At 37.9% G+C, this 23,322-nt stretch overlaps 1 protein-coding gene across 1 annotated transcript in view; it reads left to right on the top strand.

The window, feature by feature from the left end:
* CNBD1 (cyclic nucleotide binding domain containing 1) overlaps nt 1–23,322 on the top strand; it is a 493,800-nt gene that overhangs the window by 253,323 nt on the left and 217,155 nt on the right. Inside the window, exon 6 of the mRNA XM_068983440.1 lies at nt 18,107–18,252. Coding sequence (XP_068839541.1) covers nt 18,107–18,252 — 146 coding nt within the window. The remainder of the gene's footprint in view (nt 1–18,106; nt 18,253–23,322) is intronic.

Genomic DNA, 23,322 nt, shown 5'->3' with positions numbered 1-23,322 from the left:
AGCTATCTATAGATATGTTTATATATTCTACAAACAAATATATAGATTTTGATCAAATAAATAGATAAAAATTTCAGTATATATTTCAATACTTATATATGTCTTGTCATGGTGAAGAAGCTTGTGTAACTAATGAAACTATGAGCCATGCCTTTCAGGGCCACTCTAGATGGTTGGCTCATAGAGAAGAGTTCTGACAAAATGTGGTCTGCTGGAGGAGGAAATGGCAAGCCATTTCAGTATTTGTGCTTGGAAAATCCCACTGGTGGTATGAAAAAGGGAAAAGCTATGACATTGGAAGATGACTCCCCCCAGGTCAAGAGATCTCCAAAATGCTACTGAGGAAGAGCAGAGGGCAATTAATAATGGCTTCAGAAAAAATAAAACTGCTGGGTCAAAGTGAAAATGATGCTCAGCTCTGGATGTGTCTAGTGGTGAAAGTAAAGTCTGATGAAGTAAAGAACAATATTGCATAGGAATCTGGAAAGTCAGGTCTATGAATCAGGCATTTTGGATGTGCTCACGCAGGAGACAGCAAAAGTGAACATCTGAGGAATCAGTGAACTAAAATGGACGGGAATGGGTGAATTTAATACAGACGACCATTATATCTACTGTAGTGTAAGGCAAGAATCCCTTAGAAGAAATAGAGTAGCCCTCATTGTCAGCAAATGAGTCTGAAGCAGTACTTGGGTGCAATCTTAATAATCTCGATTCGTTTCCAAGGCAAACCATTCAACATCACAGTAATTCAAGTCTATTCCCCAACCACCAATGCTGAAGAAGCTGATGTTGGCCAGATCTAGGGAGACCTACAAGACCTTTTAGAACTAGCACCAAGAAAAGATGTGTCTTTCATAAGAGGGGAATAGAATGCAAAAGGAGGAAGTGAAGAGATACCTGGAGTAACAGGCAACTTCAACCTTGGAATATGAAATGAAGTAGGGCAAAGGCTAAAAAAGTTTGGTCACGATAACATACTGATCATAGAAAACACCCTTTTCCAACAACATGAAAGATGATTGTACACATGGACATCACCAAACGATCAACACTGAAATCAGGTTGATAATATTCTTTGCAGCTGAAAATGGAGAAGCTGTAAAAAAAAAAAGATCTGGAGCTGACTGTGGCTCAGATCATGAGCTCTTTATTGCAAAATTCAGGTTATTTTGGGGGTCAAAATCCATTATGATTATAAAGGATCTTATAATCAAGATCTCTTTTGACCTAAGTCAAATCCCTTGTGATTATACAGTGAAGGTGACAAATAGATTCAAGGGATTAGATCTGGTAGACAGGGTGCCTGAAAACCTATGAACAGAGGTTCATAACATTATACAGCAGTCAGTGACCAAAACCATCCCCAAGAAAAACAAATGCAGGAAAGCAAAATGACAGTTGTCTGAGGAAGCTTTATAAATAGCTGAGGAAAGAAGAGAAGTTAAAGGGAATGGAGAAAGGGATAGATATACCCAACTGAAAGCAGAGTTCCAGAGAACAGCAAGGAAAACAATGGGATGGGAAAGACTAGAAATCTCTTCAAGTAAATTGGAGATATCAAGGGAAAAGTTCATGCAAGTTTGGGCATGATAAAGTACAGAAATAATAAGGACAGAAGGAGAAGAGATTGAAAAGAGGTCTCAAGAATAAACAAGAGAATTATACAAAAAAGACCTTAATGACCCAGATAACCACAATGGTGTGGTCACTCACCTAGAGCCAGACATCCTAGAATGTGAAGTTAAGTGGGTCTTAAAAATCATTATCGTGGGCTTTCCTTGTGGCTCAGCTGGTAAAGAATCTGCCTGCAATGTGGGAGACCTGGGTTCCATCCCTGGGTTGAGAAGATCCCCTGGAGAAAGGAAAGGCTCCCCACTCCAGTAGTCTGGCCTGGAGAATTCCATGGACTCAGTCCCTGAGGTCACAAAGAGACTGAGCGACTTTCACTTCACTTCACTTCAAGATAATGGAGGTGATGTAATTCCAGTTGAGCTATTTAACATCCTAAAAGATGTGGGTTGGAGAGCTGCACTCAATATGTTGGCAAATTTTCCACAGGACTGGAAAAAGTTAGTTTTCATTCTAATCCCGAAGAAGAGCAGTTCCAAAGAATATATAAACTACTATACAACTGTGCTCATTTTGTGTGCTATAAGCTTATGCTCAAAACCCAACAAGCTTCAGCAGTACATGAACCAAGAACTTCCAGATGTACAAGCTGGGTTTACAAAAGGCAGAGGAAGTAGAGATCAAATTGCCAACATCCACTGGATCATAGAAAAAGCAAAGGATTCCAGGAAAACATCTACTTCTGCTACATTGACTATGCTAAAGTCTTTGACTGTGTGGCTCACAACAAACTGTGGAAAATTCTTAAAGAGGTGCGAATACCAGACCACCTGACCTGTCATCTGGTCCCATCACTTCGTGGCAAATAAAAGGGGAAAAAGTAGAAACAGTGACAGATTTTATTTCCTTGGGCTCCAAAGACACTGAGAAAGGTGATTGAAATTAAAAGGAAATTGATCCTTAAAAGGAAAGCTATGACAAACCGACAGTGTATTAAAAAGCAGAGACATCACTTTGCCAACAAAGGTACATATAGTCACAGCTATTATTATTTTAGTAGTCATATACAGATGAGACAGCTGGATGATAAAGAAGGCTGAGCACTGAAGAACTGATCCTTTTGAATTGTGGTGTTGGAGAAGACTCTTGAGAGTCCTTTGGACTGTAAGGAAATCAAATCAATCTTAAAGGTAATGAACCCTGGATATACATTGGAAGGATTGATCCTAAATCTGAAGCTCCCATACTTTGGCCTCCTGATGCAAAGAGCTGACTCATTGGAAAAGACCCTCATGCAGGGAAAAATTGAAGGAAAAAGGAGAAAGGGGCAGCAGAGGATGAGATGGTTAGATAACATCACTGACTCAATGACTATCAATTCAAGCAAACTCTGGGAGATGGTGGAGAATAGAGGAGCTTGGTGTGCTGGGGTCCTTGAGGTTGCAGTGTTGGACGTGACTTAGGGACCAAACAACAAGAGTTTTCATCAGTTTAAAGAAATCAATTCAAAAGAGAAAGCAAAACAAACAAACAAAAAAATTGCAGTGTCAAAGTTTTTTCTTCCATAAAACAAATAAAGAAGTATATAATTGACAACATCATGCATTTTAGTATTTCTTTTATTCAATGCCTAACCTAAAGGGTTTTCTCCATATTGTCATTTTTATTACCAGTTTTCAAAAAAATAACATTTTAAAAAATTAAAATATTTAAAATAGTATATTTCAGTAGCTAACTGCTGGGGGCCAGCATGAGGAAACCTGACCGTGACAAGGTCATGAGGAAGGAAGCCTGACAAAATGCAAGGACGTGATCAGGCTTCAGGGGTTCCCCCTGGAATTTCCTGAGCATCCACCCCCACCCCCCCACCCAAATAAGAATCTGCCTGCTTTTCCAGTCTTCTGATATTCTCTGGAAAAAGTCAAATCAGGGCTTTAGTCGTCTGCATTTGAAAGGGATGTTTCAGTTAAACCCCCTCTGATAACTCTCTAGCTTGCCTAACAGTTTCCCCTGGATCTCTTACAGCTCGTGAATTGCTTACAGCCCCCCAACCGCAAGAGGCACAAAGCTTAAAGGCATCTTAAAGATACAGAGCCTTTTCTAAAGAGCTAAAAATCATATTGGTGATGGGTTTTCATTGTTGACTCAATGATTGCTGCCAGACCTCCATATTCTTTATCTTTTAGGCACCTGGGAGGATGTTAATCAATGTAAACGGGATATGGAAAAGGATATATAATAGTTTTGATGTTAACAACAGTAGACTTTTGAGTTAATTACTTTTCTTTTGTTGTAAATCACTGTACTCCTTTTACTTGTTATAAATTGCTGTATATTTGCTATGTAAGAATGTAACTTTATTTAGTGCTTTCTGAGAGTTGCACCAGACTTTGGGAAGAACAACACAAATAAGTCTTCTGGTTGACAAACCCTTATCAGAAAAAAGGTTGTAAAATGTTAATTGGCCCTTTTGGCCAGAAGATGATGTATATCACCTAAGACTTGTGTATACAACTAGGTATGCAGAGAGAAAAGCCTGGTTTTGATAAGAGTCTGGGCTGCTAACGCTGCATAATTTTGTGTTACCCATTGATCTCTATGTACAATCAAAAAGGTATAAAAGGCCTTCATACACAATAGAGGCTGGGCCAGTCGCTGGACTGGTTTCCCCCGTGTCTCCTCTTTACTCTAATTTTAGGCTGAATTCCCATCTGGAGCGGGGCGGCTCACCTAGTCTACTTACTTGTCCTGGCTTCTAAGACCCACGCAAAAGGGAGCCTAAGGCGGGGCACCCTTCGATATTCAAGTGGGCGCCAGTGGCCCAACGTAGATGGTGCAAATCTCTTGTCCTGAGATTTTATTGGTCTTCCCCGTAAGCCAAGTTATTCAGCCTCCTTTCTCCACTTAATTTTCCTACTACACTATTTCTTCATAATCTAATCTTATATTATAAATAAATAAGTTTTTTTCCCTCACCAATGCTGTCCCCACTTCGAATTCCCTGGATCCACCTGGGCTGGACCCCGGCAGCTAACTGCAGATATGTCTATATTTTTCAAATATATAGATTTCAATTAGACATAGATATAAATTTTGTTGTCTATTTCAATATCTATATATACATCTACTGCAGATAAGTAGATATATAAGCTACAGATAGATACCGAAATACAGCTATATAAATATATATATATATATTATGTCTCAGTTCAGTTCAGTCACTCAGTCGTGTCTGATTCTTTGCGACCCCATGAATCACAGCATGCCAGGCCTCCCTGTCCATCACCAACTCCCGGAGTTCACTCAGACTCACCTCCATCAAGTCAGTGATACCATCCAGCCATCTCATCCTCTGTCATCCCCTTCTCCTCTTGCTCCCAATCCCTCCCAGCATCAGAGTCTTTTCCAGTGAATCAACTCTTCGCATGAGGTGGCCAAAGTACTGGAGTTTCAGCTTCAGCATCATTCCCTCCAAAGAAATCCCAGGGCTGATCTCCTTCAGAATGCACTGGTTGGATCTCCTTGCAGTCCAAGGGACTCTCAAGAGTCTTCTCCAACACCACAGTTCAAAAGCATCAGTTCTTCGGTGCTCAGCCTTCTTTACAGTCCAGCTCTCACATCCATACATGACCACAGGAAAAACCATAGCCTTGACTAGATGGACCTTTGTTGGCAAAGTAATGTCTCTGCTTTTCAATATGCTATCTAGGTTGGTCACAACTTTTCTTCCAAGGAGTAAGTGTCTTTTAATTTCATGGCTGCAGTCACCATCTGCAGTGATTTTGGAGCCCCATAAAAGAAAGTCTGACAGTTTCCACTGTTTGCCCATCTATTTCCCATGAAGTGATGGGACCACCTGTGTAAATACCTACTCCTCTATCCACCTGACACATGTAACTGTTTGTGACTTTGCTAAGGATTTATTTCCCCTCAGATCACAGAAATGTTAGAGCTAACCTAATGAAATTTAAGTTTGTCGGTTTCCTTGATCCTAACATTAGATAAGGAAAGAGTACACTCTAAAATATATGTTAAAGAGGATAATAGTAGGGTATTTCTTACATTTTATATTTTTCTGGCTAGCATTTTGACAGTAACTGAAATATAGTCACAATTAGTTTAGATTGGAAAACTTTTAAAGTAGTCTTACTAGTCAGCAATCCTGACAAAAGAAGTCTCTCCTGTTATGATAGTGATAATACTGGTGGATACCAGTGTTATTCCAAAGGAGGAGTCTTCTTGAGATTCAGTTGTACTGCTTTTTTCTTGACCCGTAAAACTCACTAAATATATTCCAAACAGATTTTAAAAACCCAACCTGCTAGATGAAATTGTACAATCTGTTGTAATAGCCTTCTAACTGATCTCAGTGCATTAGTTTTAATCCATCCTCCTTTGTATGGCCAGAGTGACAAAAAGGCAAATCCCTGTAGTTATTACTCATAATGAAAGTCTTTGGATGACTTTAACTTTTCTTATGGCAAAGTCTAAAATTCTTAAGAGTTTACAGTGCCCCTGGGATTTTACCTTTCTGTCACTTTGGCCTCATTTCATGTCCTTTTTCCTCCTTGCCTTCTCTGCTCTGATTTGTCTGGACTGTCTTTACCAGCCTTTCTTGAACACTTGACTCTGGACCCTTGGGCGTGAAATTCCTTATACCTTCAACAGTGGTATCCTCCCTTTCCCCATTGCTCAGTTTATTCTTCTGGAATATTTTTGACCCAGCTAGACTAGGTAAGCCTCTCTATTACTTCCCATAGAACAGTGCTTTACCCTTCATAGTAGTTTTATAGAAGTTCCACAGCCACGTGTTCCTGCGTGCTAAGTCGCTTCAATCATGTCCGACTCTGTGCAGTGCAATGGACTGTAGTCTGCTAGTCTCCTCTGTCCATGGGATTCTGCAGGCAAGAATACTGGAGTGGGTTGCTGTGCCCTCCTTCAGAGGATCTTCCTGACTCAGGCATCGAACCTGCTTCTCTTATGTCTCCTGCTTGGCAGGCAGGTTCTCTACCATTAGTGTCCCCTGGGAAGCCCCTCCATAGCCGTGTGTTAATCGCTCAGTAAAGTCTGAATTTTTTGCGACCCCATGGACTGTAGCCTGCCAGGCTCCTCTGTTCATAAAATTCTCCAGGCAAGAATGCTGGAGTGAGTTGCCATTTCCTTCTCCAGGGGATCTTCCCAACCCAGGGATCAAACCAGGGTCTCCCACATTGTGAGTGGATTCTTTACCGTCTGAGCCACCAGGGAAGCCTACAGTCCATGTCATGTTTCCTTTAATATCTGACTTCTTCACTGTGTTTTATGTTGTGGAAGATAAGGAACATATTTGTCTTTTTCTTTGTTGTATGATGCCAATATTTGGGCTTCCCTGGTGGCTTAGTGGTGAAGAATATGCCTGCCAGTGGGGGAACCATGAGTTCGATCCCTGAATCAAGAAAATCCCCTGGAGGAGGAAATGGCAACCCACTCCAGTATTCTTGCCTGGGAAATCCCAAAGACAGAAGAGCCTGTGGGATACAGCCCAGGGAGTCACAAGAGAGTCCGACATGATGTAGCAACTAATGAACAAAAACGCCAATATTTAGAATAATATCTAAAAATCAACCATTGCACAAAACTATTTGGTGAATAGAAAATGAATGAATGATCAGATAATATGGGCTCTTTTTTAGCTGACCAAAAAAAAAAAAAAATTTCAAATACGGGTAGAAGCTACTGTTTGCCTTCTGATTTTAACATGTAGTCATTACATTCCTCTGAGCATAAGAAGAGAAGTAAGGTGATTAAGTTGAGAATGATTAAGATTCCTGACAAAATTGCTTGTCAGTCTCTCTTACAGAGAAATCCATCACATCAATTTTGTTTCTCGGAAGCAGCTCTTTCAAACGTGTAAGGGCAAAAGATGTGTGCTAAGTCGATTCAGTCGTGTCTGACTCTGTGTAACCTTATGGGCTATAGTCCCCCAGGCTCCTCTGTCCATGGCATTCTCCAGGCAAGAATACTTAAGCGGGTTTCCATTTCCTTCTCCAGGGAAATGTTCTAAACCTCTGTGCACTTTGGTACTCCATGGTTATCTTATTTATTGAACCTGAGCATGTTTAGGAAGTGAGATTATAGGTGACTTTTGAAATATTTTGAGATCTTACTTATGCCCTTTTTGTGTGGCTATTGTTAACCACTAAGGTCTTAGGAACCAAGTCTGTGAAAGATGTTGAAGAAATGTTCTTTGATGAGGTACCTTTCCTGAAGGGTCTCAAAATTCCCTAATTTGGTGTTGGATTCCTAAAGAAATATAAATTAAGTTCTTTGAAACTTGATTTATGACCTGCTCCTCCTAAAATTTTTCAATCAGCAGGTTAGTTTAGTATGTTCTTTAATCACATCCCTGAGAAATGATAGGAAATCTGTTTTTTATCTTGGAGGTATGTATCTTTTGATTTTTTCACACCACAAGGAAAAGCCCTACTCGTCCTCTCCAGACAAAAAGAAGAGACATTTTAAAAAATTGTCAATTTTCTATAATATATACATGCTAAGCTTGAAAAGAAGAGTTAAAGTTGTTGTCACTGATCTTTTCATTTTCAACAGTGTTTAAGAATAGCAAAGAAAGCCCAAACCATCCTGTGACTCTGGTGTCTGCCTTTCATGACTGACCAGACCCAATTTCTGGAAAAACTGATAATGATCAACACTTGTCACCTGAATTTGGATGATCAAATAAAATAAATTGTTATTCTGTTCATTCATCCTTAACTGATTAGGCAATTCAAATGAGAAGTCACAGAGAAGGTGATGTGCATATTAATAATCAGTGATTCAAGAAAAATTCCGGTACACACTAGATTCCATGAAAATAATTTTATACTGGATTAGTTGAAAGCATAAAGGGGAAATGGAGAAAAATAAATGACATTTGGGGAAAATCACATTTTTAACTGTTTTAAGTAATTTTGTTCCTTTGACAAATGATGCCTTTAAAATTAGTAAGGAGGCCCAAGGGTATGAGTGTATGCATCCTTTAATTAAAGTGACCTTTTCAGCTGGAGTTTTTTTTATCCCAATAATCTGTGGTTCACAGAACATTGGATCAAATGTTATATTCTCTCTAAAACCCAGGAATTTAGCTGAAAATGTTTTTGTATTGCCAACATAACCACCATCAAGTTGCAGCAAGTTTTGGGGTTCCTTGGTGCACCCGGTATGGACTCTAGGGACAGATATAACCAAATGGAATAGACTCACTGGTATTCTACTCCCAGATGGTAATCCCCACTGTAATGTTGACCTTTGTTTTTCTTTTCCCAAATTGTAAACCTGAGCAAGTTTCACCTTGGTCTTTGATTCAGGCTGATACCTTTATTTTGCTCTGTGTTCCTCCTTCATGCCTTAAGAAAATTTCTACCTCTTTTCACTCCAGATTCAAAGCCTTCAGTTTTTAATCCAGTCTGATTACTGATTCTATTTTCTTCTTATTGTTTCTTTTGCTTAATAACTAGACCTTAATTCACAGGTAGATTTAGCCTGAAGGTAATGAAGCTTAGGCTTTAGGCCTGTCATTTGATCAGCATGGGTTCCTTCCACAGGCCTGGGAGAGGCCTTAGAAATTTACTCACATGGTCATAAATTTTTGTAAAGTTCGCAAAAGTAAGATATTTTACCTTTAATCTCTTGTTTTCATTTAGCCTGCCAACTGTTTTTCCTTTGTTTGACATTCATGACAGCTGGCATTGGAGTGGCTTCTGGTGCTTTGTGGGTCCAGTTTAGGGAGAATTGAGTTAAAGATACATATCATTTTGGTCTAGTGGGATATAATTTTTGATTCTTAGTCATGGTTGTACATGCAGGTTATTACTGCTCACTGTTCTAGTGTATGAATGACTGTCAGAATTAACCCGATCACTCACTGAGAGGACCCAAAACGTCTTGACTGGATCAGAATTACCATCACCATATGGCAGCCTGGTAACAGAAACACGTGAGCAGCCAAATGGTACATATTTTGAAATATATCAGGAGAGAATAGAATCCATGGAAAAGCTTTTCACATTTTAAGGCTCATGCATGAAACAAATGTGGATTTAGATATTCCCAAATTTGACAGGAATTCTAATGTTTTTTTAAAAAAATTTTAAGTTATTGAGAACAAATTTAAAAATTTTTACTCACCAAGCTCATTTTTGTTCTTTCAATAAAAATGACTTAAAATTGGTGTCATACAAAGAGGTAAAAAAATGTAAGAAATGCAGTAAAAATTTTAGAATAGCAAATATAATAGTTGTTACTCTTCAGTTGCTAAGTCATGTCCAACTCTTTGTGATCCCATGGACTGCAGCACACCAGGCTCCTCTGTCCTCCACTATCTAGATGTACTTATACAACTAATTTAAAAATTCTGTACTATTTTTCTGGTTTTGATGATGTTTGAAATTGTCTAGCTTTTAAAACTTTTAATTTATTGTCCTTGCTTCCCTTCCTCAGTTCAGTTCAGTTGCTCAGTCGTGTGCAACTCTTTGTGACCCCACGGACTGCAGCATGCCAGGCTTCCTTGTCCATCATCAACTCTCAGAGTTTATTCAAACTCATGTCCGTTGAGTCAGTGATGGCATCCAGCCATCTCATCCTCTGTCCCCTTCTCCTCCCGCCTTCAATCTTCCCCAGCATCAGGGTCTTTTCTAATGAGTCAGTCATTCGCATCAGGTGGCCAAAGTATAGAAGTTTCAGCTTCAGCATCAGTCCTTCCAATGAACACTCAGGACTGATCTCCTTTAGGATGGACTGGTTGGATCTCCTTGCAAGTCCAAGGGACTCTCAAGAGTCTTCTCCAACACCACAGTTCAAAAGCATCAGTTGTTCTGTGCTCAGCTTTCTTTATGGTCCAACGCTCACATCCATACATGACTACTGGAAAAACCATAGCCTTGACTAGATGGACCTTTGTTAGCAAAGTAATGTTTCTGCTTTTTAATATGCTGTCTAGGTTGGTCATAACTTTCCTGCCAAGGACTATCTTTTAATTTCATGGCTGCAGTCACCATGTACAGTAATTTTGGAGCCCTCCAAAAGATAAAGTCAGCCACTGTTTCCATTGCTTCCCCATCTATTTTCCATGAAGTGATGGGACCGGATGCCATGATCTTAGTTTAGCCCTTAGTTTATGTCATTTGTTTAAGTCCTTATGGACTAAGGAATCAGCTTCCCTTCCTAAATAAAGACATTTGTTCCAATTTTGTAATTTATAAATTTATGCTTTATAATTTGTCATCCTCACTAAAACCTGGAATAGTCCCTGCCCTAACTCAATTACCCAATAACTCAAAAAAAAAAAAAAAAAAAAGAAAGAAAAGAAAAGAAAACAACTATAGTGAAGGTTTAGCTAAGTGGATGCGAGCCAAGGATCCAGAATGAGACTACGGGAATAAAATTCTGACTCTACAGTTTCTTATCTATGTGTCCCTGAACAAATTACCTAACATATGTAAGCCTCATTTTTCTTATTTTAAAAAGGAGGAGATTGGGTTTAGGAAATATAATTCCTAGTAATTTATGATAATATAAAGAATTTTAAAATGGTAGGCAATCAACTAAATAAAATAATAGAATATTCATGTTGAAAGGAACTTGGATTCTGTGTAATTTTACATTGGCTCTGTGACTCTCTCGCTGCTCCTTCAGATGTGAAGGAGGAGAACTGGGTCTGGTTTGGAAACTCACCTAGCCTCCCACTCACTAAACTAGTGAGGTCTGCTTTCATTTATACACAAGTCTGTGTAAGATTTAGTTTGAACAAAGTGTTCTGTGACTGTGTGTGTTTGAACACCATCGCTCCTGTCCAGTCCTGTGTGCACGCTGAGTCACCTCAGCCGTGTCGGCCTCTGCAGCCCTCTGAACTGCAGCCTGCCAGACTCTCCTGTCCGTGGGATCCTCCAGGCAAGGACACTGGAGTGGATTGCTACTTCCTACTCCAGGGGATCTTCCCAACCCAGAGATGGCACCAGTGTCTCTTATATCTCCTGCATTGGCAGGCAGGCTCTTTATCACTGGGTCACCACTGGGAAGCCCTATCCCATCCATTTATATACATAGATATATAACCACTTGAGAGCATTAGTAAAAATATTAAACATTGCAAACAAGTAGTAATCTGTTCTCCATATGATCTCAATCTCATATGTGGTAATAAGATGTTATTTAAAAGTAAACAAAGAAATACTGACCACAGCAAATTTTGCTGTCCAGACCAGAGTTTAATATTCAGTGAAAATGGGATAATGATAATAAGCCACTTGAGGAAACATAAGCTTCCCCCCAGCTCTCAGGGATATTGAAGGAATACCGTTTCCCACAGTACAGAAGACTGAGCTCCCTGGTGCATTCTGTTTGGTTGGATATTTTTAACCATTATTGAAAGAAAATATGCACTCAAACAGCAGGAGGACCTGATAAGGAGCTAAATATTTGAATTTTTATATACATTCCCAAGGATCTGTTCCATTGTTTTTAATTTTTAATTGCACTTTTAATTAGAAAACATGATTTCTTTATAGCTTTTACTCAAATTGCCTGACAGAATAATCTCAATTCCTCTTTAATTTGACAGCTCTTTAACTATATGAATCAGCTTTATCCAACAAATATCTTCATTTCCAATTAAAAGTTAATTGTTTTATGACAGGACCTAAAGATATTTTCTTTGATGTTTATAAGTCACTGAGAAGAAGAAGTTAATCAGCCTCTCTGAAGTTTGCTTTCAATTTTAGAGAACTTCATGGGCCTTCTGGCAACTCTTCCTTAATACATTTTTCTTGCAATTAGCATTCCTCCTGAATTCTGATTCCAAGAAATATTTTGCAAGTTTTGTTGTTGTTATGTGTGTGTGTGTGTGTGTATATGTGTAATTGAGTGTTAGAATGATTTGTTCTTCACTTAGAATATTTTAGTATGTCAATTTATTTTTAATCATCCTTAACTACGTGTCCTTAAGGAAGTAAACCTCTTTTTTTAGTTTAAACATTGCTTCTTATAGCATTTTCCACCGCTGCTCTCTCCATTTACTTGCGCCTGCATGTTCTGATTTACTACAGTTTTATTGGCAAGCATCCTACTCAAGTTAAATGGCTCTATTTATGTGTCTTTTAATTTAACTTATAATATTTCTTCAACAAAATTTTCTGCACATGGAGTCTAACTGCTTTTTTAGCCACTGCTACAAGGACCCAGTCAATCCTCTTATATGCTGGAATCCCCTCTTGGGGAGAAGAGTTGTGAGTGGATTAGCAATGGAAGACAAGTACTTTTATGAAAGAGTCTAAATCTTTTTAAAAAGGCCATGTGAGTCTGCCAGTGTTGGAAGTTAAACTTTGTGTAGTCTCAATATTTAAATTGACTAGAAGATGTCGTATTGATAAGAAACAAGTGCAAGAAATTTTGTTTATTTTACTCTTCAACCTCGTAAATTAGGGACTATTAGGAAAGCTAGATTAATTGAAAAAAATGCAGAAGCTCCATTTCATCTACACATCTAAGTAAATTAGTGTTAGGAGCATAGAGACCATAAGAGAACCCTAACCACTTTCCCACAGCCACAGATAGGTTTTCTAAAATGATCAAACTCTCTTCTCACCAGCACGAAGTGTGATGAATTAGTGGAGAGTGAAAAAGTCAACAGGTTAACAAGAGGTTTACACAGTATAGATCATGTGTCCCTATAACTTGAAACAAATAGAGGTTCAGGGAATGATAGTATGAATGCCAATGGCTACACATAACAGAAGTCAGCAGATGCCAATGCATGCAGGTGCTGGTGATCAGAAGCCACAGGCCTACTTATCATGGCTCTTTATAAGCTCCTAAGTTTGAGATGATCACCAGGAGAGCAAGGCATGGAAGAGAAATCACATCATTATTTTGCTTGCAACTGTAATGCCTGAAATACTTGGAATATATTAAGACGTTGCTTTTTGTCACCAGCTGGAATCGGGGCTAGAAATAGAAATAAAGATGAGTAAATGAACCTGCGAAGGGAATAACCTTTTTTTGACGCCGCTGCAAGTGGCCTGATAATTCATAACGATGATAATGGTAAGAACGGCAGTATTAACTCCTTATTTAGTGGTACTGGTTTGAACACTATAGTTGTTGAAGCATCTCTCAATATATGAATGTCTTCTTTTTGCTCATCTGGTTTCTTTCACTCAAATTTTTCTACATTCAGAGTAGGTCAGGAAGATGTGGCAAGAAGGAGTGGGTATGATGTGTGTAAAAGTTCCTGCCAGATGAGAAACGTAGAGGTTGAAAGAGAAGAGAAGTCCAGTTTAGAGAGAGGAAGTGAAGGTCAGGTTTTCAGAACCAAATGTCTTATTCCAACATTTTGAGGATAGTAAACACAAGGGTGTGTGTTAGACCGCACTGAAAAATGTTGGGGGGATTTCATTGTTTGTCAGGGTGTAGCCTCAGACGCCCTAAAGACAAGTGCCCACGTGGGCAGCGTAAGTGAGGCAGGCACGGTGGCAATGGGAGCCTGGGGGCGACTCACAGCCCCTCTCTTGTTGCTCATTTTCCAAGCATGACATTCCAAATATTTGAAAATTCTTGAGTGCTTGAGTAGGAAAGACAGAATTAAGCTGAAAAGTAGGAAGATATAAATCCTATTTATCAGGAGTAGGATTTCCAGAGTAAGATTATGTTAGCTGAAGAAAAGAAATGGTTTTAATTTTCAGTCAGAATATGGAAATTATAAGCCCATTCTTTTTTTTTTTTTAAAATCAAGCTAATAGCTATAATTTTGGGATGAATTCCAGACTTTTAAACTTTATTTCTTTTAATGCCTTCTGGTAGTAATATTATTTTACAAATGTTTTTGATTGTCCCACCCACAAGGGCCACCTGTGCTTCCTACTGCTTGTCATTAAGTGAGTTAAATCTATGCTGACTTTGTGCTGTGGGAGGAAATTAGGGGTGTTGCTATCAATCAGAGAATTTAAGGTTCAGCATGGAGTACAGGTCTCCTAGAAAGGCAAAATGAAGACCTCTGTATATCTGCTCCTCTATACACGCAATGAAATACTGGCAAAGACTGTCAAAATACATTTTTTTTTCAGAACTCTGAAATTAATCAAATGCATGGAACAAAATGAGGAGCATTTATTCAAGACAAACAGCAGAGTTTGTAGCCTTTTATCTTGACCTCTTTTAATCCTTCTATCTCCAATTCTGTGATGGTCTTGAAAACTGGCAGCCTTGCAACTTCTGGGAGGACAGATTGTTCAGAAGCACCTTAAAAACCCAGTCCCAGATCACTGCTACACAGTTTCCTGGAAAAGCCACATTCATAGGGTTTTGCTCTTATTTGGCCCTGAGAAAGAGGGGAAAAGTTATTTCCAGATTTGCTACATTATTCAAACTGTTTAATTTTAAATAAAAATTATGAGACATGCAAATAGATAACAAGTGTCTCCCATTTGTAGGGAAAAAAGCAGCCAAGAACAAACAATGCCCTTAGATTCAAATGTTAGAATTAGTAGATGAAAATTTTAAATCTACCATTATGAAGAGGTTCAAAGAAATAAAGGAAACTGTATCTAATGAATTAAAGTAGGACATGAAAACAGCCTACCCACTGGCAAAAGTTGGGTGACTTAATAGTTCAGGCATTTAAGAAAATCTCCAAACAAGTATTAGATGAATAAGTGAAATGAACAGAGGGTTAGCTGCACACTATGGCTCTGATGGTAAGGAATTCACCTGCAGTACAGGAGACCTGGGTTCAGTTCCTGGGTTGGGAAGATGCCCTGGAGGAGGGCATGGCAACCCACTCCAGTATTCTTGCCTGGAGAGTCCCATGGACAGAGGAGCCTGGTGGGCTGCAGTCCATGGGGTTGCAAGGAATCAGAAACGACTGAGCAACTAAGCACGCACACACGTAGGGCACACACCCTGGTGGCTTAGACATTAAAGGATCCCCCTGCAGTTCAGGAGACGTGGATTCATCCTCTGGGTTGGGAATACTCCCTGGAGGAGGAGATCGCAACTCACTCCAGTATTTTTCCCTGGAGGATTCCATGGACAGAGGAGCCTGGCAGGCTACAGTTCAAGGGATTGCAAAGAGTTGGACATGACTGAGTGACTAACACTTTCACCCACTCATGAGAATAATAATGTCTCACCACATAGATAATATCACTAAAAGAAATTACAAAAAAGATACAAATAGAGATTATGGAGTTTGAAAGTACAGTAACAAATAAAAACTTCACTATAAGTGTTCAACAAGAGATTAGTTCTGGCAGAAGAAAAGTTTGATAAACTTCAAGAAGATGTATATATTAAGATGATCCAGTCAGAAGAACAGAAAAAATAAGAATGCAAAGGATGAACAGAGCCTCAGAGACCCGTGGGACATCACCAAGTATACCAGAATCAACACAGTGAGAATCCCAGAGGGAGAGAGCAAATAAAAGAGCGAGAGATTGGAAGAGGGAATAGCCAAATCTTTCCAATTTGATGAAAAACATTAGGCTACTCATCCGTATTGGTAGATGTGGCTACTATATATATATCTAACAACATGGTTCATTTCCAAATCTTCTCTAATCCTTTTCATTTAGCTTGATAGCTGGTCAATTTTACCCAGGTAATAATTCATGGCTGCATGAATTATTATAATATAACTAACTCTGAGCAAACAAAACCCAGTAACTTTCTGGGTTTGCCCAACTATTATCAGAGAAACGACAGGTTTTCTAGGCACTTGGTCTACCTTTCAAGTTATTGCAGGCAATTACCATATCAAATGTTTCAACACTAAAAACATATGTCTGTTTTTAAAATCTGTGATATTATTTCCTTGTCATCCTCTGTTTCATTGCTAATCAATGACATTTATTTCAGGATTTTGTTATAATATCACGCCATTTCTAAATACTAGGTCCTTTTTATTGCATCTGAATTACACGGTTTTAAATGATGTTAAATGGGGTGCTGGTTTACTCAAAACTATTTCTTAAGAATATTTCTTAAAGAGATGGGAATACAAGACCACCTTACTTGCCTCCTGAGAAATCTGTATATAGATCAAGAAGCAACAGTTAGAACTGGACATGGAACAACAGACTGGTTCAAAATAGGAAAAAAAGCACGTCAAGGCTGCATATGGTCATCCTGCTTATTTAACTCCTATGCAGAGTACATCATGAGAAACGCTGGGCTGGAGGAAGCACATGCTGGAATCAAGATTGCCAGGAGAACTATCAATAAGCTCAGATATGCAGATGACACCATCCTTATGGCAGAAATTGAAGAAGAACTAAAGAGCCTCTTGATGAAAGTGAAAGAGGAGAGTGAAAAAGTTGGTTTAAAACTCAACATTCAGAAAGCTAAGATCATGGCATGTGGTCCCATCACTTCATGGCAAATAGATGGGGAAACAATAGAAACAGTGACAGACTTTACTTTCTTTGGCTCCAAAATCACTGCAGATGGTGACTGCAGCCATGAAATTAAAAGATACTTGCTCCTTGGAAGAAAAGCTATAACAAATCTAGACAACATATTAAAAAGCAGAGACATTACTTTACTGACAAAGGTCCGTATAGTCAAAGCTGTGGTTTTTCCAGTGGTCATGTATGGATGTGAGAGCTGGACTATAAAAAAAGCTGAGTGCTGAAGAATTGATGCTTTTAAACTGTTGTATTGGAGAAGACTCTTGAGAGCCCCTCAGACAGCAAGGAGAGCAAACCAGTCAATCCTAAAGCAAATCAGTCCTGAATATTCATTGGAAGGACTGATGCTGAAGCAGAAGCTCCAATACTTTGACCACCTGATGCAAAGAACTGACTCATTTGAAAAGACCCTGATGCTGGGAAAGATTGAAGGCAAGAGGAGAAGGGGGTGACAGAGGATGAAATGGTTGGTTGGTATCATTGACTCAAGGGATGTGAATTTGAGCAAACTCAGGGAGATAAAGGACAGGGAGCCTGGAGTACAGCAGTCCGTGGGGTTGGAAAGAGTTGGACATGACTGAGCAACTGAACTGAATGAAAAGTAAATAAATATCCTCCATCACAGGATAACTGTTTTATTTAAAATTACACATGCATCTTTCAACTTAACATTTATATTCTCAAATGTTAAATTACAGATTCTTTTGCTCTGACTGTAATAGTATTTTAAAAATACAGAATAAATAATAGCTAAAACATCAATCATTTTACTGTCTAAAAAGTATTATTATTATAATGACTAATAATGAGAGATATAATCGTAAAACTGAAGCATTGCGTTTTCTATTAAATACGTAAACCCACTATTTAATACCCCTATAGTTTAAAGTTTCATGGAGGTGCATCTTTATCTTGAAAGGAGAACACATTTGAAAGATGTTTAAGACGAAAGAGAACACTATCACTTATTCTTGAGCAACCATTTTAAAAATAAGAATAAACAAATTTGGAAACTCAAAAGTGAAGGATTTTTTGGCCTGTCTGTTTCTTTGTATTTATGCTATAGTCTGTTAATATGCAATCTTTTTTACTTTAAGGCCCATTCACAGGACTCCATTTGAACACAACATTGTGTGGAAGATGCTGAAAACGATTCCAGATTTAACCTCTCAACTACTTGATGAGCATCTGAAAATACTTAGTAAGAATGTCATTTCTGAAACCTGGATAAAAGGCAGCACAGGTAAACTGACTAATCTGGAGGGAAATTTGGCAAGACAAAACGTGTATCATTATTTTGAGTTTTCTGTCATAATAATCTGAATTTCACTTGACATGCTAGAGTGTAGTGTTTGGCTGTATATAATTTGTAAAGTTATAACTAGTGAAACAAATAACACTTCACATTTTGGTAATTAGATTTTAAAGGTCTACAGTGGTGTTTCTCCCTTTTGAACATGCATCAGAATCCCTCAGGACTCACTGAGATGTGTTGCTATGCTTAGCACCTAAGGTTTCTGATTCAGTAGATTTAGGATGAAGCTTAATTTGCATTTCCAATAACATTCCAGGGGTTTCTGCTAGTCTGGGAACCACACTTTGAAAACCATTTATTGACACACACATTCAATAAACAATCTAGCATTGATTTTCATAGTTAAGACAGTAAGTGGTCAGAGTACTTATCTGACTGACCCAGATATTGAGAAAAACAAAAACAAAAACTTCAGACAAATTTTAGTTAGGTCTCCCATTTTAATTTCTAGTGCCTTGACCAGGGATATAAAGGGTGCATTAACAGAAGCATTTTATATGTTAATATTTTGGGGCAGTGGCCTATAAATAAACACACACACAGAGTCACACACACACATACCTAAACCAACAGACTTAAACATTATTCTTTTGCATTTGTTTAATACGTATTAGAAAATTATGAAAAGGCAAAAACAGATGACACTGAACGATGAGCCTCCCAGGTCAGTAGGTATCCAATATGCTACTGGGGAATAGCAGAGAAATAGCTCCAGAAAAAAAAATGAAGAGGCAGATTCAAAGCAGAAATGACACCCACTTGTGGATGTATCAGGTGGTGAAAGTAAATTCCAAGGCTAAAAGTACAATGTTGAATAAATCAAGGTAAACTGGATGTGGTCAAACAGGAGATGGCAAGAGTGAACATCAACATTTTAGGAATCGGTGAACCTAAATGGATGGCAATGGGCGAATTTAATTCACATGACCATCATATCTACTAGGGGAAAACATCCCTTAGAAGGAATGGAGTAAACCTCATAGTCAACAAGAGAGTCCAAAATGCAGTACATGGGTGTAATCTCAAAAGCGACAGAATGGTCTCGGTTTGATTCCAAGGTAACCATTCTATATCACAGTCATCCAAATCTATGCCCCAACGACTCATGCAGACGTCTATGAAGACCTATAAGAACTTTTAGAACTAACACACACACACACACACACACACACACACACACACACAATGTTCTTTTCCGCATAGGGGATTAGAATGCAAAAGTAGGAAGTCAGGAGATACCTGGAATAACAGGCGAGTTTGACCTTGGTGTACAAAATGAAGCAGGGCAAAGGCCAACAATTTTGTCAAGAGAACACACTGGCCATAGCAAACACCCTCTTCCAACAACACAGAGACAATTCTACATATGGGCATCACCAGATGGTCAATACTGAAATCAGATTGACTATATCCTTCACAGACAGAGATGGAGAAACTGTATACAGTCAGCCAAAACAAGACTTGGAGCTGACTGTGACTCAGATCATGAGCTCCTTAGTGCAACTTTCAGACTTCAATTGAAGAAAGTATAACCACTGGGCCATTCAGGTAGGACCTAAATCAAACCCCTTATGATTATACAGTAGAAGTGACACATAGATTTAAGTGATTAGATCTGATAGACAGAGTACCTGAAGAACAATGGATGGAGGTTTGCCACATTGTAAAGGAGGCAGTGATCAAAACCATTCAAGAGAAAAAGAAATCCAAGAAGGGAAGATGGCTGTCTGAGGAGGCCATACAAATAGCTGAGAAAAGAAGAGAAGTGAAAGGCAAAAGAAAAAGGAAAAGAAATGCCCAACTGGTGCAGAGTTCTGGAGAACAGTGAGGAGAGAAAAGAAAGCCTTCCTAGATGAACTATGAAAAGAAATAGAAGAAAATGATAGAATGGGAAAGACTAGAGATCTCTTGAAGAAAATTAGAGATACCAAGGGAAAACTTCATATACAGATGGGCACAATAAAGGGTAGAAATGGCAAGGACCTAACAGAAACAGAAATAATTAAGAAGAGGTGGCAAAGATACACAGAAAAATTGTAGAAAAAAGGTCGTAATGGCGTAGATATCCATGATGGTGTGATCACTCGCCTAGAGCCAGACACCCTGGAGTATGACGGCAAGTGGACCTTAGGAAGCACTACTATGAACAAAGCTAGTAGAGATGATGGAATTCCAGCTGAGCTATTTCAAATCCTAAAAGATGGTGCTGTAAGAGAAGGTGTTGCTGCACTCAATATGCCAGAAAATTTGGAAATCATCAATAGCCACATGTCTGGAAAAGGTCAGTTTTCATTCCAGTCCCAAAGGAAGGCAATGCCGAAGAACCTTCAAACTACTGTATAATTATGCTCATTTCACACACTAGTAAAGTAATGCTCAAAATCCTTCAAGCTAGGCTTCAGCAGTACATGAACCAAGAACTTCCCAACATTCAAGCTGGATTTAGAAAAGGCAAAGTAATCAGAGTCCAGATTGCCAGCATTAAAAAAAACCAAAAAACCACATATATTTTGTGTTGAATTTTCCACAATGAATGTATATGTATGTGCTAGTGTTTGTAAGTAGCTATTAGTTTTTTATAAAAGGTTTTAAAACTAAAATTAGAAGCAAATACTGCATTCTCCAGGTATTGTAATGACTTGTGTGATAAACTGATAAAATATGAACTTTCATTACTTAACAAAGACCAACTTTAAAATGTGAAGATTTATGTTAAATAAGACTTTGCAATTCATTTCAATAGTGCATATTTTTAAACACATCAAACATTTTTATTATCTGTGTTTACACCTACATGTGCTACAACCCTTCTCTTGAGTTTTTAAGACATCTAATTCTGGCAACTCATTTGTGTTCCACTATCAAAGCAGTCAACTCATTAAATATCTGACCTTTGTAAATCTCTTTGTTCATCCAACTCTAAAAAAACAAAACAAAACAGGTCCAACCAGGTGTCTTTCTTTTTCCCCTTTCTTTATTCATGTGTGCATTTCCCTCCCTCTGCTGTTATTTAAAGTATTCACCCTAGTAACCTCTCATCACAGGCTGCTGACTCTCACTCTGCTACTAAGGCTTTGGCTTCGTTCTCAGGATTCTGCACAGCTGTTTGCACCTTCTGGTCTCTTCTGGTCATGGGATTTTTTGGAGTTTCATCATTTAAGGCAGCTTCCTACTCAGCCTCTCATGAATTGTTTTCTTAGACAATAAAATATTAAAGAGCAGCAATTTTTTTATTTCAAACACTGAATAATACACATACATATTTCTAGCTTAGGTGAAAATGGTACTAAAAACATGAGTGCTATATGACGATCATTATATATAAAGGTTGTTTATGCTGCTATAATAAAATACTTTATATATATATATATATATATATAGTACATATGGTAAACTCTATATGCTATATAGACATAGTTTACTTAATTTAATCGATCCCAAGAGTTCCCCACTGGATCTCATTTTATGGCCTGGGCAGAAGGCATTTTTAAGACTGGCAAACTAAAGTTCAGAAAGCTAAGAAAATTAGCTTAGAAGAGAATCCATTTTAATGGCTAATATGGAATTGGATCATAGATAAAAACTTTATTAATATCTACCTTTAAATTAACATTGCAACATTGCTATGAAATTATTGATATAGGGATTTTTGTCTCTCAATATATATATATGTCAATTTTTCCCTTTTCTTTACTTGAAGTCCACTAAGTCTTAATGTTATTTCTCTACTATTTGTTTCAATTTATTCCCTTTTGGTCTTACGTTCTATGAGGTTAGATCTGAAAAACTCCATAGCTCCTCATTTTTAAATATTGTATTTATTTTTAATGCTGAAAAATATGTTTAGATCACTAAACCTTAAACAAATCTTAGTGTACATAGACTTTATTTTCTGTGGTGGCTTAAATTTCATATAGCATATAAAAACATAGTAGTTACATCTCATGAAAAATCTAATGGGCCCCTTCCCCATATATAAATTAACCATAATTTGACCAATATGGTCTTACAATAGAAGTAATAAAATATTTCACCTTACCGTAAAGACTGTGTCTTTCTTAAAGGCAAATGTGGCCTTGAAGAATATATATTGATTCTAAAGTGTACATGTGTCTTCACTGCAACTAAGGTGTTCTCCATGGGTCATAAAGATTCATCCTTGAAAGTTACATTAATTTTCTCAAAACCTCACAAATGTCTCTTGCATAGGGTATGCATGTGTGCTTAGTTATATCTGACTCTTTGAGATCCCATGGACTATAGCCCGTTAGGTTCCTCTGTCCATGGAACTTTTCAGGCAAGAATTCTGCAGTGGGTTGCCATTTCCTTCTCCAGGGAATCTGCCCAACCCAGGGATCAAACCTGCATCTCTCCTATCTCCTGCATTGGCAGGTGGATCTCTACCACAATACTGCCTGGGAATCCTCTTGGGTGAGAGGAAGGTAGAAATGAAACTGGAATCCTGAAATGCAGATAAACATTGAAAACAGTTTCTGGAGATTTAATATGGGATTTTAAGTATTGTTGACTAATTTAAATATTGTAATTAGATAAGTCTTTTTCATCTGTATTTCTAAATGTTTATTAAAGCTATCCAAAATTTTTTAAAGTAATCTTTTTATTGGTAAAATTTGGTTATTTATATAGTTTTGAAGTTCTGATTTATTTAAACTTGAATAGTAAGTTCAGCAACATATAAATATATTTCAGTGAATATTGGAAAAATAAGAAAATATAATATGTGTAGATAATTTGACTTAGCATGATGATTTCTGAATTGGAAATTGAACTTAGAAATACATGATTCTCCCAAGAATACGTAATGGACGCAAAAATGGGACTAAATACAAATCTCCTAAACCAGTACTTGATCCATCTATAGTATCTTATTTTGAAAAGAAAAAATGATCAGTGTGTAGTAAATCATTTAAAATGGTATCTACCGAAAGACCTAAAGGTAAGACTGGATATCATAAAACTCCTAGAAGAGCACATAAG

The sequence above is a fragment of the Capricornis sumatraensis genome, chromosome 11, assembly GCF_032405125.1.
Source record: "Capricornis sumatraensis isolate serow.1 chromosome 11, serow.2, whole genome shotgun sequence".
NCBI lineage: Eukaryota > Metazoa > Chordata > Mammalia > Artiodactyla > Bovidae > Capricornis > Capricornis sumatraensis.
The sequence above is the reverse complement of the archived record's forward strand: the minus strand, read 5'-3'. Positions and strand labels throughout refer to the sequence as shown.